Source organism: Tiliqua scincoides, unplaced genomic scaffold, assembly GCF_035046505.1.
Source record: "Tiliqua scincoides isolate rTilSci1 unplaced genomic scaffold, rTilSci1.hap2 HAP2_SCAFFOLD_247, whole genome shotgun sequence".
Taxonomy (NCBI): domain Eukaryota; kingdom Metazoa; phylum Chordata; class Lepidosauria; order Squamata; family Scincidae; genus Tiliqua; species Tiliqua scincoides.
Genome location: NW_027101499.1, coordinates 4,603 through 18,412, shown reverse-complemented (window position 1 = coordinate 18,412; position 13,810 = coordinate 4,603). Strand labels below are relative to the sequence as shown.

General features: G+C 42.8%; 1 protein-coding gene across 1 annotated transcript; it reads left to right on the top strand.

Annotated features, from left to right (window-relative positions):
* The first annotated feature begins 221 nt into the window (after positions 1-221).
* Positions 222-13,036, top strand: LOC136635993 (glutamine--fructose-6-phosphate aminotransferase [isomerizing] 2). The gene is made up of 14 exons (XM_066611040.1): positions 222-348; positions 2,251-2,312; positions 2,553-2,632; positions 2,876-2,993; positions 3,432-3,595; positions 5,093-5,188; positions 5,294-5,391; positions 5,714-5,834; positions 7,010-7,167; positions 7,547-7,661; positions 8,739-8,866; positions 9,792-9,959; positions 11,116-11,277; positions 12,000-13,036. Exons 1-14 carry the CDS (start codon positions 307-309, stop codon positions 12,042-12,044), a joined length of 1,557 nt encoding a protein of 518 aa, XP_066467137.1. The 5' UTR covers positions 222-306; the 3' UTR covers positions 12,045-13,036.
* The last annotated feature ends 774 nt before the right edge of the window (positions 13,037-13,810 follow it).

Below are 13,810 nucleotides of genomic sequence, written 5' to 3'. Positions count from 1 at the left end.
AATCATCAGAGGAAAGTAACTCTTTTTTTAAAATTGATTTGCTATAGTGCATTTTTTGCCATCCACTTGAGTTCTGGGAACGGAACCCTTGCAAATAATGACTCAACCTGTAATGGTGATGAAGGCAGTAGATGCCTTTTGGTGGCATGGCGCATGAATTAAAAAGTCTGAGGCAAGGAAATCATATCTAACATTCTCTGTAAAACATTATAGGAGACCAAAGGCTATGAGTTTGAATCCGAAACAGATACCGAAACCATTCCAAAGCTGATCAAATACGTGTATGATAACAGAGAGACTGAAGACATGAGTTTTTCTGCCTTGGTAGAGAGAGTCATTCAGCAACTGGTGAGTGGGGGACTTTTTCTAGTCTTTTAGAATGATTGTTTAAGTCAGTTTGGTGTCCAGTCTCAGTTCACTGACCTGCGTAGCATAGCTGCTGTGGTCCTGGCTGTCTGAGGGCTTCAGGTGTGACTGGCGATGACATCACACCAGGTGCCTCAGGAACTACAGTGATCCATCAGGCAAGGCTGGGCTTCCAAGGCAGGGTGGGGTCTGAGAGAGGTGGAAGGGTTCAAAAAGAAGGAATGAGAGGGAAGGCAGAGTAGTTGGCCAAGGAGAGAGAAGTACCACACAGAGAGAACTGGTTAAGAATAAGGAACACAGGACAAAGTGATATCAGAGGTGCTGAAGGATGCTGGGAAAGGAGGATAGAGGTCAAAGGGGGGGAGAAGGGTCCTGAGCATGGAGGCAAGATGGGAAGCGACTTATGGGGGGGCCAAGAAATAGGCTGCTAGCACGAACCTTGGGCTGCTCTTCTGCCACCAAGGCCTGGGGTTATGGTTACCAGATACAAAGTGAAAGAGAGTGCCTATATCTTTATCATATAGAAGATGGAATTTTGGCAGGAGCAACTCAACGCGGAAGGGTTTAAAAGCTGCACCTGCCAAAATTCCCTCTTCTGTGCAAAGGCTAAACATATAGGCACTCTGTTAGACTTTGTATCTGGTAACCTTAGCCTGGGGTGTACAGCAAACTTCTGGATACTGTAAGCCTGCCAAGGTGGCCACACTTATGCTTGATAGGTGTCCTGTACTGGGCATGGCCTTTCTTCAGATAGGTCCACTGTTAACAACGAGGCACTCATGGTGAGCAGTCAAGAGTAGCACCTTGGTGCATAGAGCAAAGGGGGAGGGGCTGTTTGGTATGATGGATCTTGATGTAAGGGCTTTTGTTTTGTTTCTGTTCATTGGCCCTTCAATAAATCCCATGTAAGTGGCAAGTAAGCCTAAGTCTGGTCAACTAACACCCTCCCCCCCCCCGCCCACTGGTTTCTGTGTCCTGCCTCTTTATCCTTGATGTGGACCTGCCACCTTGGGTGGGGTTGCATGGATGGAGGACCCCTCAGGCAGTACCAAAATATTTTTTGTGCATATTCTTTGTGGAAAGAATAACTTAATTTTTAATGTGTAAATATCATTTTAGAAAGAAAAGATAAATATCAGTACCTAGTTATAGATTGCATTAGCTTATTTTTAATAAAGCAGCACCTTATTATAGCATCTTGTTACCTACTCTGTGTTTGCAAATTAAGGGAAGAACCCAAATGAGATAAATTACACAGTTGCAGTTCTGGGAGCATTGATTTTCTTTTCCCTCAGATGTACCAGGAGCCAGAGTGCAGTTCTTCCACTCACCATGTCTCCCACCACCTCCTTCCAGATTCACAAAAAGACATGTACTCGCCTTGGTTAAAAGCTCTACATAGACATTTATACTTCCCTGATAATTAAGTATCTTCCGATTTCATATCCCACAGCTGAATGTAGTGTAAATCTATTCTTTCTCCTATTGATATGGAGTTGATTCCCTCATTTTGAGTTAACTCTTCCATCTCAGACTTCAGACTTCTTCCATCTCACTGAGTTCAATGGGAACGACTCCTGCATAAGTGTGCATAACATCACTGAGTTCACAGACTGAATGCATTTTTGAGTATTTCTTTTTGTTCTGTTGCCACATTTTCTAAAAGTATCAACCATGTCTAAAGCGTGAATAAGGTAATACTACTGTCAGAAGCCTCCCTTTCTGAAAAGTCTCTTGACAGCCTATAACTAGAGTCTTCGCAGAGTCTTTAACATGAGACTAGGAGAGTTTTGACAGAGGTCATTGCCTTATTCACCCTTGAGATATTGTTACCATCCCAATTTTCTTACCTGCTAATGTTGAGTGTTTTTATTTTTCTCCCAGGAAGGAGCTTTTGCACTGGTTTTTAAAAGTATCCACTACCCAGGGGAAGCTGTTGCTACCAGGTGAGTAAAACTGTTTTATGCATAGAAATAAGAATAATCCAAACTGGGAAAAGACAACAAATCTGGATAATTTTGATAACTAATTGCTGGTTTGGACACAACATTGTAGTAAACAAAATAATTCAACTTGAACTGGAGTGAAATCCTCAGTGGATCCCTTTCTTGAACGTGAGAATGGTAACTCTTTATCCTTCGTAAAACGTTTGTAGCCAACTTGCCTGTTGTTCCATTATTTGACAGGAGAGGGAGTCCTCTACTTATTGGGGTTCGCAGCGAATCTAAGCTTTCCACTGAACAAATTCCCATCTTATACAGAACATGTAAGTTATTAAAGGGCTGGAACTATAAATATATTACACTTGTAAGGGAACTAATTACACTGTAAGATAGTTCATGTGAGGGTTTTATTAAGAAACAAACTGGCCTTGTTACTAGAAGCCTCATGGAGACATTTAGCTATTTGATCCTACGCAGCAAGATTTTTTTTTTTAAAGTCTTCAAATTAGTCCTCAGTTTTGTCATGGTCTACATAATAAAAAAGTATCATTTTAAAAAATTGACAGGTAATATTGAAAATGTAAAGAACAGATGCAAAACTCGGATGAAAAGACTGGATAGTTCTACCTGCCTTCATGCTGTTGGCGACAAAGCAGTTGAATTCTTTTTTGCTTCAGATGCAAGGTAATGGAAACATTACACAAGGTAACGTAAATCTGTGATGGTACTGGTTTCATCCGTAAGGGAGGAATATCATTCAGTGAGGAATGATGACCTGCTTCTGGCCAAAACTTCTGAGCTGTTCAAGCAGAAGAGACTTGTATATGAGGATGACTTTTCCTGCTAGATGCTGAGCAGGGAACACTGGGGTGGCATGTTCTGTGAAGCATGGCTAACATGTCGGGGCTGGGGCAGAAGTACAGAGTCATGTTCCTGCTACTTGTGTACTTAACCTCCAACTCTTTTGGTATGCAAAGAGACTCTGAATCCTGACGTGCACATGATTGTAGCCAGGACTAGCGTATAAATGGTTATTCTTAATCCTGCACACTGAGGAAGAAAGAAATTTGCATGGCCGTTCTGTAACTCTTCTGTATTTACTTTTTGCTTTTGTTTGTGTAGTGCAATAATTGAGCACACCAATCGAGTCATCTTTCTAGAAGATGATGATATTGCAGCAGTGGCTGAAGGGAAGCTTTCTATTCATCGGTTAGAACGTTCAGCTAGCGATGACCCCTCTCGAGCCATCCAGACCTTGCAAATGGAATTGCAGCAGATCATGAAGGGTAAGGACAGCTGAACAAGCTAGCTGATATAAGGACAGGCAAAGGCAGCCTTTCAACCAAGGAACCCATATGTGTTTCTTTTCACATGGGAGACAAACAGCCCAATCCTATTGGACACGTACAGTGGTAGAACTCCCAGTCTGCCACCATAAGTGCTGCAGTGGCAGTGTAAAAGGTGCACTGCTGCTGTTTGCTTTGGAGCTGCTGGTGCAAACCACCTGAGAACCCGTACACGCAGCAGTGGCTCCTGCACACCATGCTGATTAGGGGAGGGGCAGGACAGATGGGGCATTTTGAGAGCAGGAGGGGTAATCCTCATAGTGACAGTGCATGCCGGGATGCTATCCCCATTTTCCCAGCCTGACACATCCTCAGCCTCCTTAGACCCATGCTAGCAAAATAGCTGGTGAAGGTCTGAGGAATCCCATTGACTGCTAGGCAGCCTACAGAGAGAGGAGTAAAAAATCATATTTTTCACTTGCCTCTCCCAGGCCTTCTGGTTGCCCCCAGCCATTGGCATGCTGTGCTGGATTCAGGCAAGGAGCAAACATAATACTATTTCATCCTATGTGGAAGCTGAGAGCTGCGATATGCAGTGCTTACCAGTTCAGTATCATCAGTTCCCCCTTGCCACTGAAACAATTTCCAGCGATGAGAGCAAAGCAGAAGAGACGCCATGCAAGACTGAGTGTTGAGCCCCCCCTTGCTATGCTACTATGCTATTTATATGCTATGCTATTCATATGGCTGTAATCTTATACACATTTTCCTGGCTGTAAGCCCCATTGAACACTATGGGACTTATTTCTAAATAAACATTCATAGGTTTGTGCGGCAAGTAGACCTAATCTTTTCTATAACCTTCATCTAATCTTTCACAACCTCTGATTGAAAATGCCATTCTGTCCCTGGTTATTTCCCAATTGTTGTTGTTGGCAACCTTCAATCTCGAGAGACTATGGTATCGCGCTCTGAAAGGTGGTTTTGGAACAGCGTCTAGTGTGGCTGAAAAGGCCAATTTGAGAGTGACAATCCCTTCCACACTGGGAGCAAGTGCAGTCTGTCCCTGGTCTGTCTCCCTCGCTATGGGCCTTCCTTCTTTGCCTCTTTGCCTCAGACTGTTGGCCAAGTGTCTCTTCAAACTGGGAAAGGCCATGTTGCACAGCCTGCCTCCAAGTGGGCCGCTCAGAGGCCAGGGTTTCCCACTTGTTGAGGTCCACTCCTAAGGCCTTCAGATCCCTCTTGCAGATGTCCTTGTATCGCAGCTGTGGTCTACCTGTAGGGCGCTTTCCTTGCACGAGTTCTCCATAGAGGAGATCCTTTGGGATCCGGCCATCATCCATTCTCACGACATGACCAACGCAGGCGTCAACGCAGGCGTCTCTGTTTCAGCAGTGCATACATGCTAGGGATTCCAGCTCGTTTTCGATTATGTCTCTGCTATAAATGTCAATTTTTTTTGTGGGTAAAACTAACCAATCATGTTATTTAAAACAGGCAACTTCAGTGCATTTATGCAGAAGGAAATATTTGAACAACCAGAGTCTGTCTTCAATACCATGAGAGGAAGGGTGAATTTTGAGACCAACACAGGTAATTTGAGGAAGAAAAAGCAGTCCTGAATTCTGACATCACTCAGCATGACTACCACTCTGTGTTAGAAAGCTCAGTCAAACTACAGTTATCTTCTTGTTACAGTTCTCTTAGGTGGTTTGAAGGACCACTCAAAAGAAATCAGAAGATGCAGACGATTGATCATTATTGGCTGTGGGACCAGTTATCATGCTGCAGTGGCTGTAAGTCAAACCTGTGAGAGGCCACAATGGGAAAGTCTCCTTCCTGCGAGTGTTCTCAGCAATGTGCTACTAAACATGCTGTCAGAGCACCTTTTATGACTGCCGCTGACTGTTTTACAGCAGTCAGCAGCAGTGCCAGAGGTGCACTGACATCCAGCCCAGACAGGAGTGGGCCGCAAGTCATTCAGCATTTTTATGCAAGACTGACTCAGATGTTTTAATTTTTCTTTACTGTACTTTTTCATGGATCTCACTTAATTTTGCTCAAGTCTTAAATGTGTTAAGACTTAGCCTGACTATAATATCATTATGTTAATCATAGACTCGTCAGGTTTTGGAAGAACTGACTGAGCTTCCTGTGATGGTGGAGCTTGCCAGTGACTTTCTGGATCGGAATACACCTGTATTTAGAGATGATGTGTGCTTTTTTATCAGCCAGTCTGGTGAGTTGTATTCCAACCTATCTTGCTACTCGGCCTAAACTAATTCTCTAGAGAAGCTTAGGTTGCTAATGAGAAAGACTTCTAATTTGTATTTTGGATCTCTAATGGTCCTTCGGCTTTTTGAATAACCCAACATACTTGTCACTTTCAGCACCAAGTCATATTTTAACACTACCTGATTGCACTCTGGGCCTAATTTCTGTAGGTACCACAATCCCAGAGATGGATGATTGTGAGATTCTCAAATTTAAGTTCACGCTCCGTAAAATTATTATGAAACCTAAAGTAACTTTGAATCAGCATGAAATAAACAAGGAAAACTAATCCCCCTCTGATTCATTCATGTGATTTGATGCACTCAATTTATACTCTCCTTATTTGGTGTCATGCACAGTTTCCCTTAACCAGAGGAAGGAGTTTTGTTCTGGGGAAAAGGAAACCGTGTATGCCACCCATTTAAATTTATGGTTAGTATATGTTTTAATCTAGTTTTCCCTAAGAAGTTGAGGGTGGTGTACTTTGTTCTTCCCTACCCAATTCTATCCTCAATTCAATTCTCTGAGGTAAGTAAGAGTAAAAGGTAGTGACTGGTCCAAGATCACTTTCTGGTTGAGTTGGCATTGGAACCGAAGTCTCTCCAATTCTAGTCCACCGGCTTAGCCACCATAACACACTACGTTTCCCGGAGCTGCAGCCACCTGGATTGCTGACATATCAGCATTCCTGGACCCATGCAAGGAGGGGTGGGTGAGGCCTAATTCTTGCTGCTGCTGTAACAGCAGCCAGATGTGTGGGAGGAACTTGGTTTCAGATTCAGGGTAGAGAAGTGCTTGGGATAAATATAATGCTCACACTGTACTATATTTAAGGTGAGCATTGCAAATTGCCCAGGTCTGTATTATGAACGTTAACATTGGAATTATGAATTGGAATGTTAACAAGGAATTATGAACGTTAAACATTGTCACTACCAATAAGTAGGAGAAATGGGATGAAAGCCCCAGCCAGGCAGGGAGGCTCTGCTCACATAGCGTAGTTCCCCTTTACACAGGTGGTACACTTTCAGTCTCTTAACATTTTCAACTCAATCTCTTTGAATTTGCTAGAATGGTTTGTTTTAAGTTCAGTTGCAGTTCTGATCTAAGCAGAAATGTCAATGTATTTTTGAACTGAAGGTGAAACTGCTGATACACTAATGGCCTTACGGTATTGTAAGGATCGTCGAGCTTTGACTGTCGGGATTACAAACACCGTTGGAAGCTCAATATCCAGGGACACAGACTGTGGCGTACATATCAATGCAGGGCCTGAGATTGGTGTGGCAAGCACAAAGGTAACTTGTGTCTGCTGTTGTTGACCCTCTTTAGTCCCAGTCCAAAATATATGCCAGAATAAAATCCTTGTGTATGAATATTCTGCACCATACAACACAACTTTCAACAGGCAGCAGCCGACCTTCCCAGCCCCACACCTGAGCAAAGGTCTGTGATTGGACACTGGAAAACCAGAAGCACAGCTTCCGACCCCATATGGGGGGCCTTGGAGAGGCTTCCGCAGGGTTCTAGAAGCTCCCGCCCAGGGCTTTTGCCCCATCTATGTCCATGGCAACTGTCAACAGGCTTCATCCTAACATTAACAATTATTCATTGGTCCAATTAGCCTTGGAATCAAATTTTAAGCAATCAAATTAATATATTTTTTTATATCTTCAGGCTTATACCAGCCAGTTTGTATCTCTTGTAATGTTTGGTTTGATGATGTCTGAAGATAGAATTTCATTGCAAAACAGGAGGCAGGAGATCATAAGTGGACTGAAGTCATTACCAGGTATGCTTTTTCTTTCCTACTCACATGTATATGAAGTGTGTCGAGATTTTGCATGAGAAGATTCATTTTAAAGAATGTGAATGCAGTCTGGATGCTTGCATGGGAGTGGGGAGATTTAATAACCCAAACCTGAGCTTGGCGCGCCAGTTTACTACCAGCATGCACTGTTGCAAACATGCTGTAAGGCACGTTTGTGGGCCCAGTGCCGGCTGGCGCCGGGCAGGTGCCCGAGTTCCACTGCTTGGCAGTCGTGCAGACCGCTGAAGAGAGGTAAGTGGAGACATGGGGGGCGGGGGGAGGCATTCTGGGAAGGGGGAGGCGGGTAGAGGGCAGGCGGGAGGCAGGGAGAGGGCAGGGAGGAAATGTGCCAGGGAGGGAGCGGGGAGGGAGGTGGAACTGGTGAATCCAAAACCTCTGTGTCGGGCTAACCACCCGACTCATAAGCACTTGATTCACTGTTGACCTTTTGGTTGGCGGCAAATGAAGTAGCCCCATTGAACGGCTACTCCGTTTACCTGGAGGAAGGGAACGAAAGTCCTTTTCTCCTGAGGAGCCGGCGCCGGATGCCTGGGGTGTGAAAGATGCACCCCAGGCAGCTCAGGATTGGGCTGTGACTCACCTACTGGGCATTTTGTTTGTTAACTTACAGTGAGAAGAACCCCATTGAGTACAAAGGTATTGAAAAGATAGTTGGTACATATATTTAGGGAACACGTCTATTTATCCAAATTTGAATGCCACATCCAACTTCAAATGACAAAAAGAAAATCCAGAAGAAACAAATCAAAACCTCACAAAGTGATAATTCCCTTGAAAAGTGTGACATCAGAAGGAAAGATAGTATGCAATTTCAGGACCCAGTTATATATATTAGGTTCAAAATGATCCCTACATCTGTTTTCAAAGGTGTCAAGAGCAAGCAGTGCTTGTTGAACAATGTGTTCTATTGTTCAAATAAGGAGAAAGCTTTAAAAAATCTGAATTTGTGAGATTCTGGTTATGTCACTACTAGTTACAATATACTACAATAGAGCTGGTGCTGCAATAATGTAATTCTTCATCATAATCTATTGGCAGAGATGATAAAAGAAGTATTGTCCTTGGATGAAAAGATACATGATTTGGCGCTTGAACTTTATAAACAACGGTCACTGCTGGTTATGGGTCGTGGCTACAACTACGCCACTTGCTTGGAAGGGGCATTGGTATGTAACCCCTTTGTCTAAGATTGCTCTAGTCTGCACTATAAGCCAGTCCATGTGGAGAAGTGATTCTTCATATTACTTTTTCCCTTTTTCCTGACTTGGTTTGTTTTACTAAGACATTAATAAATTTCTCCTTTTTAACCGTTGAAACAAAAAATACATTTGCAGATGTAGGTTGTACAAACCTATGTTTGAATTTAGGGAATGTTCAGAGTAATTTGTCAGCTCTTGTCAAATTACAGTTTGGTGACTTTTTTGTTAAAGCAGAGAGAAAAGAGAATCTCTGTCTTTGAACAGAAGACTAGAGGTTTTTCACTTCTCACTTAGACGACAGCGCACAAAATACTGTCGCTGTGCAGCTTGTAGTCAATAAATCAAGACTGGTGCATGACTTTCTTTGAAAGAAAAAAGATGCAACAGCAGTTCTTGATGGATTTATCTTCTGCTGGGTTTTATTGACTTAGATTTGATGCATCTCTTACGTGTAACCTGCTATGTAAACAATTTTGTGAACTTTTGTTGAAAAGCAGTATGCAAATATTCTTAATAATTCTTGGTTCGCGTTCAGGCTTGGAATCTTGACACACCACAGAGGCCAGTATCCATAGAACATAACTAGTTAAACCCAGACAGTGGGACTTTGAACATGTTTCTTGAAGAACTGAACCTCTCTTATGCTGTATGAGAAACCAATTTTAAGACAGGCAGAAGTTTCCAAAGCCATTTTGATGTAAATGGGGGGGGGGAGGGGAGAGAGAGCAAAAATTCCACTGGGAATAAATGAGCATTTTAGTACACTGAAAGTAGTTTTTGGAATTTGGGCACTCATTAGCATAGTTGTCTACTCATTTTTTTTAAAAAAAGAATAAAATGCATTCCTTATAGCTTGTACTTCAAACTGTGATCTTTTCCATTTGCTTTGCAGAAAATCAAGGAGATTACATATATGCATTCTGAAGGCATCCTGGCTGGGGAACTGAAGCATGGGCCTTTGGCTCTTATAGATAAACAAATGCCTGTTATCATGATCATTATGAAAGATCCCTGTTTCACAAAGTGCCAGAATGCTCTCCAGCAGATCACTGCTCGCCAGGTAAGCTGTCTTGCAATCATATTGTTGTTGCACCTAATTCTTTTGTGCATTTTGTGAAGGAGGAACAAAACTGAGGGTAGCATGAAGCTTACAAATGGCTTGGTCATAACTAGGATTGGGCCAGTGCATCCAGCTATTTATGGCAGTGGAAGGGCTTTCTACTGCTGTAAAATGGTTGAAGGTATCACTCTGCATGATTCCAGAAGCCATCTTCCATGTGCTCGTGCACAGAGCTGGAAGAAGAGTGCTGGACCCCCATCCTCATGGAGTCCTCCGGAAAACCAAAACTCTCCCGCAGGTTGCAACAGATGCCACATTGGAGCCTTTGCATTGCTGCATGGGGAGTTAGTTAGGATTGGGCTGTAAATTTCATAAACCTCTTTCATGTGCTTCCTGCCTCTTAGGGCGCAATCCTAACCCCTTATGTCAGTGCTTTCCAGCTCTGGCATAGCAGTGCCAATGGGACATGTGCTGCATCCTACAGTTGGATGGCACTCAAGGAGGCCTCCTCAAAGTAAGGGAATGTTTGTTCCCTTACCTCAGAGCTGCATTGCCCTTGTGTCAGTGCTGGAAAGCACTGACATAAGGGGTTAGGATTGCGCCCTTAGTCTACTTTAGCCTTTCTTCATATGGAAGATGCTCCCTCTCCTTTATCATTTTGTTGCCCTTTTCTGCATTCACTGCCTCTCTGTTGCCATGGGCTGGTGACGCCTCTATCCCCTTGTCTCTGCTGGCGTAGAGTTCTACTCTCCCAGAAGCTGTTGGTCCTCTGAGAGTTTTACCCTAATGCATGGCTGGCCTACACATGAAGCAGACAATGTGGCAGCATTGAGCAGTGAGTTGTAGGGAGCAGTAAACAGACTCTGGGTTCCTTTCACCCAGGGTCTGCCGCTGCTTCCCTTAGTCTACCACAGTCAGAGCCATACCAATTCACTTGCCCTTTCATGAAAAGTGAGCAAGGAAGTGGATTGAAAGACAGTGATCCAGCTCCCTGACCTTAATTTTCCTGCCACCTCCCTCCCTCCAAAATTATTGGGGTGTGTGTTTAATTTGGAATTTAGCTATATGCTGGAGAAATTTCAGAAATATATAGCAAACAAAGGTGAAAGAGAAATGTAATTTTTGATCAGGTTTAATTTTATGTTTTGCTTTATAGGGTCGCCCAGTTATTTTATGTTCTAAGGAAGATACTGAGAGTTCAAAATTTGCTTACAAAACAATTGAGCTACCACAAACAGTGGACTGTCTGCAAGGAGTTTTGAGTGTTATTCCTCTACAGCTGCTTTCATTCCACCTGGCTGTTCTCAGAGGATATGATGTAAGTATTCTATATTTAGGCACTCCAATTAAAGCACTTATACAAACACGCCTGGACACTTCCTCTGTTTCTTCAAGCTGCTAACAGGAATAGTTGCATAGCATTTATGCAAAAAAAAAGTTGGCTCTGTGAAGAGTTCTGTCAAGATGACTATCCAGCACAACCTTGCTGATCTCAGTTTCTTTTAACTGTTAAAAACATAGTAAACTCATTAATAGGTTTTTGAAAAATTGATCATGGAGCACATACTATTTTGTTTGATATGCAGATGCCCATTATCCAAAGTATTATGGATATTTATACTTGCACAGTAACATGCGTGAGAACAGTCACCTGTATACAGAAGCTTTCTTGGTTGAATCAGAGCTATGTACAATCAAATACACAGAATACAGCCAGTTTCTACAACTGTTACAAACATGGAAAACGGGCACATTCACACATACAGTAATACCCCAATACTAACCAACTTTCCAGCACCAATGCAGCCCCAAAGTAAGGGAACAACATTCCCTTACCTTGAGGAAGCTTCTGTGTGCTCCCTCCCCCCCGCCCCCGTTGAGTGCATAGCCTATTGGCATGACTGCATCGGCACTGGAAAGTTAGGATTGAGCTGTAATTGTATGTGTAGCTGATGGGCAGCCCAGTCCTGAGCAGCAGTGCTGAAAAGAGAAAACGTTGCTATAAATTGAAATATGCTGAGAATCTCTCATTTATTCCAGGTGGATTTTCCAAGGAATCTGGCCAAATCTGTGACTGTGGAATAGACAATGTGCTACAGGACATTTGCAACCAACAATCCCAAATTATATTTTCATCAACAAGTCTTTAACCGAGTGTGATTTGACTCCTGCCTAATCAGCATACCACTACAAAGCACAACTGCATTTACTTAAGTGGGGTTTTTGATGTGAGGAAAGCTTGAGCCAGTACAATGGATCTACTGCTAACTGAAAAGTATTTGGGAAATGTGAAGTGTGTGTGTTTTTTAAAGATATGCTTAATGTGCCTTTAAATACTTGTTACAGGCCTTGCACCTAAGTGCTCTTTTTAATAGCCTATAGCATCCCTTAGATACTATAACTGCCAAAGAAAGGAATCAAATCGTTTACATAAGGTTAACAAATGGTCTTTTCTACTACAGTGCAATATATGTATATGTATATAGCTCTCTTATGAGTTAACTGTGAATGTCAACACTATATGCAGCCTGATCTTATACATGTTTACCTGGAAATAACACCCACTGAACGCAATGGGATTTACTTCCAGGGAAGTCTGCATAGGATTGCTGCCTTAGTTTTAAATACAAAGTATTTATATATACACACAAATGTATACCTTTTAAATTATTTTTAGTATGTTGTCTGCTTTTAGTAGTGGTAATGCCCAGGCTATAAATGTGCACATTAAATTTTACTAATTGTGTACAAATTCTCTTGCTGTTTGCATTTGTACTATTAACTGGAATTCTATTTCTTATTATTTTTCCTTTCCTGTCTACTCCTGAGAAAGGGACTGATGTGTCCATAGATGCTAGTCCATCCATTCACTACTTCTGCTCTATTGTGCAAATTTTCTCAAACATTCAGATTTAGCTCTATTTTGCTGAAAAATTCTCCAGCAAAAGACCATTTTACATGAGCCAAATTATCTTTATCTTCCTGAATTCTGTTTTACTCTATACTGGGTATTGTGTGATCTCAATATGTTTCTTCTTAACTATTGTACAACAAAAATGATATACAATTAAAGTAAATATTGACTATAGAAGTTTTCTTGGCTGGATTGTACCTTATTACTTCCTTTAACCATTCAGATAGATATAAAAGCCAATTTACAATTTTCTAGCTAATTTCATCCTTGCAGTATTAAGCTGTCCATGTACTCTCTTTCTCTCATGACATACACTGAAGCCATGAAAATGTGCCTTATGACTGGTTCAGGGGCAGCTTTCACAACACTGGAAGTTACATTTGATTTGATCTGAACCCACCCCCTTCCTGGAGTAGATCTGCCCTTCTCTTGCCTTTGTTGCTGCCTCATTCTGTCCTTCCCTTGCCCCTGTTGCCACTTTGTCTATTGCTGTTCCAGCCTTGCTCCTGCCTAGCCCACTGGCAGGAAACACACAGACTTCCTCAGTTGTATGAGTGGTGCCACTCCCCTACCTGGGCTTGCTGCCTCCCTGGCCATGCAGAAAATCCCTGCCAGCTGCTGCCACCATGTCAGCCCCCAAGTGTAGTGGCAGTCTGGGAATGTCTGCCATCCCACCCGTTCCCACAGGTGGAGCATCTGGCTGTAGAGGGCAGGGGGTGGTGGAGTGCCCACTTCTTGTGGAAGGCCACCTTAATGGCATTCCACTGACCTCATAGCTGGCCTACTTTGTAACCAGTCTAATGGGTGCCCCACAGCCACCTATGCAGTCTAGTTAGGGGCTATTGTGCTTTCAATCGGTGTGGCCTAGTGGAAGGTCTCTGCACTGAGCCTCAATGACTTTTGCCAGTCAGTGCTGGTAAGGGTCTGATTTGACAGT

Bases quoted from the DNA above. Each gene is read 5' to 3' on its own strand.
- LOC136635993 (XM_066611040.1), top strand. From the start codon at position 307: ATGAGTTTTTCTGCCTTGGTAGAGAGAGTCATTCAGCAACTG. The intron at 2,633-2,875 runs GTAAGTTATTAA...AAAAATTGACAG, and splicing joins TCCCATCTTATACAGAACAT to GTAATATTGAAAATGTAAAG. The intron at 5,392-5,713 runs GTAAGTCAAACC...TGTTAATCATAG, and splicing joins GTTATCATGCTGCAGTGGCT to ACTCGTCAGGTTTTGGAAGA.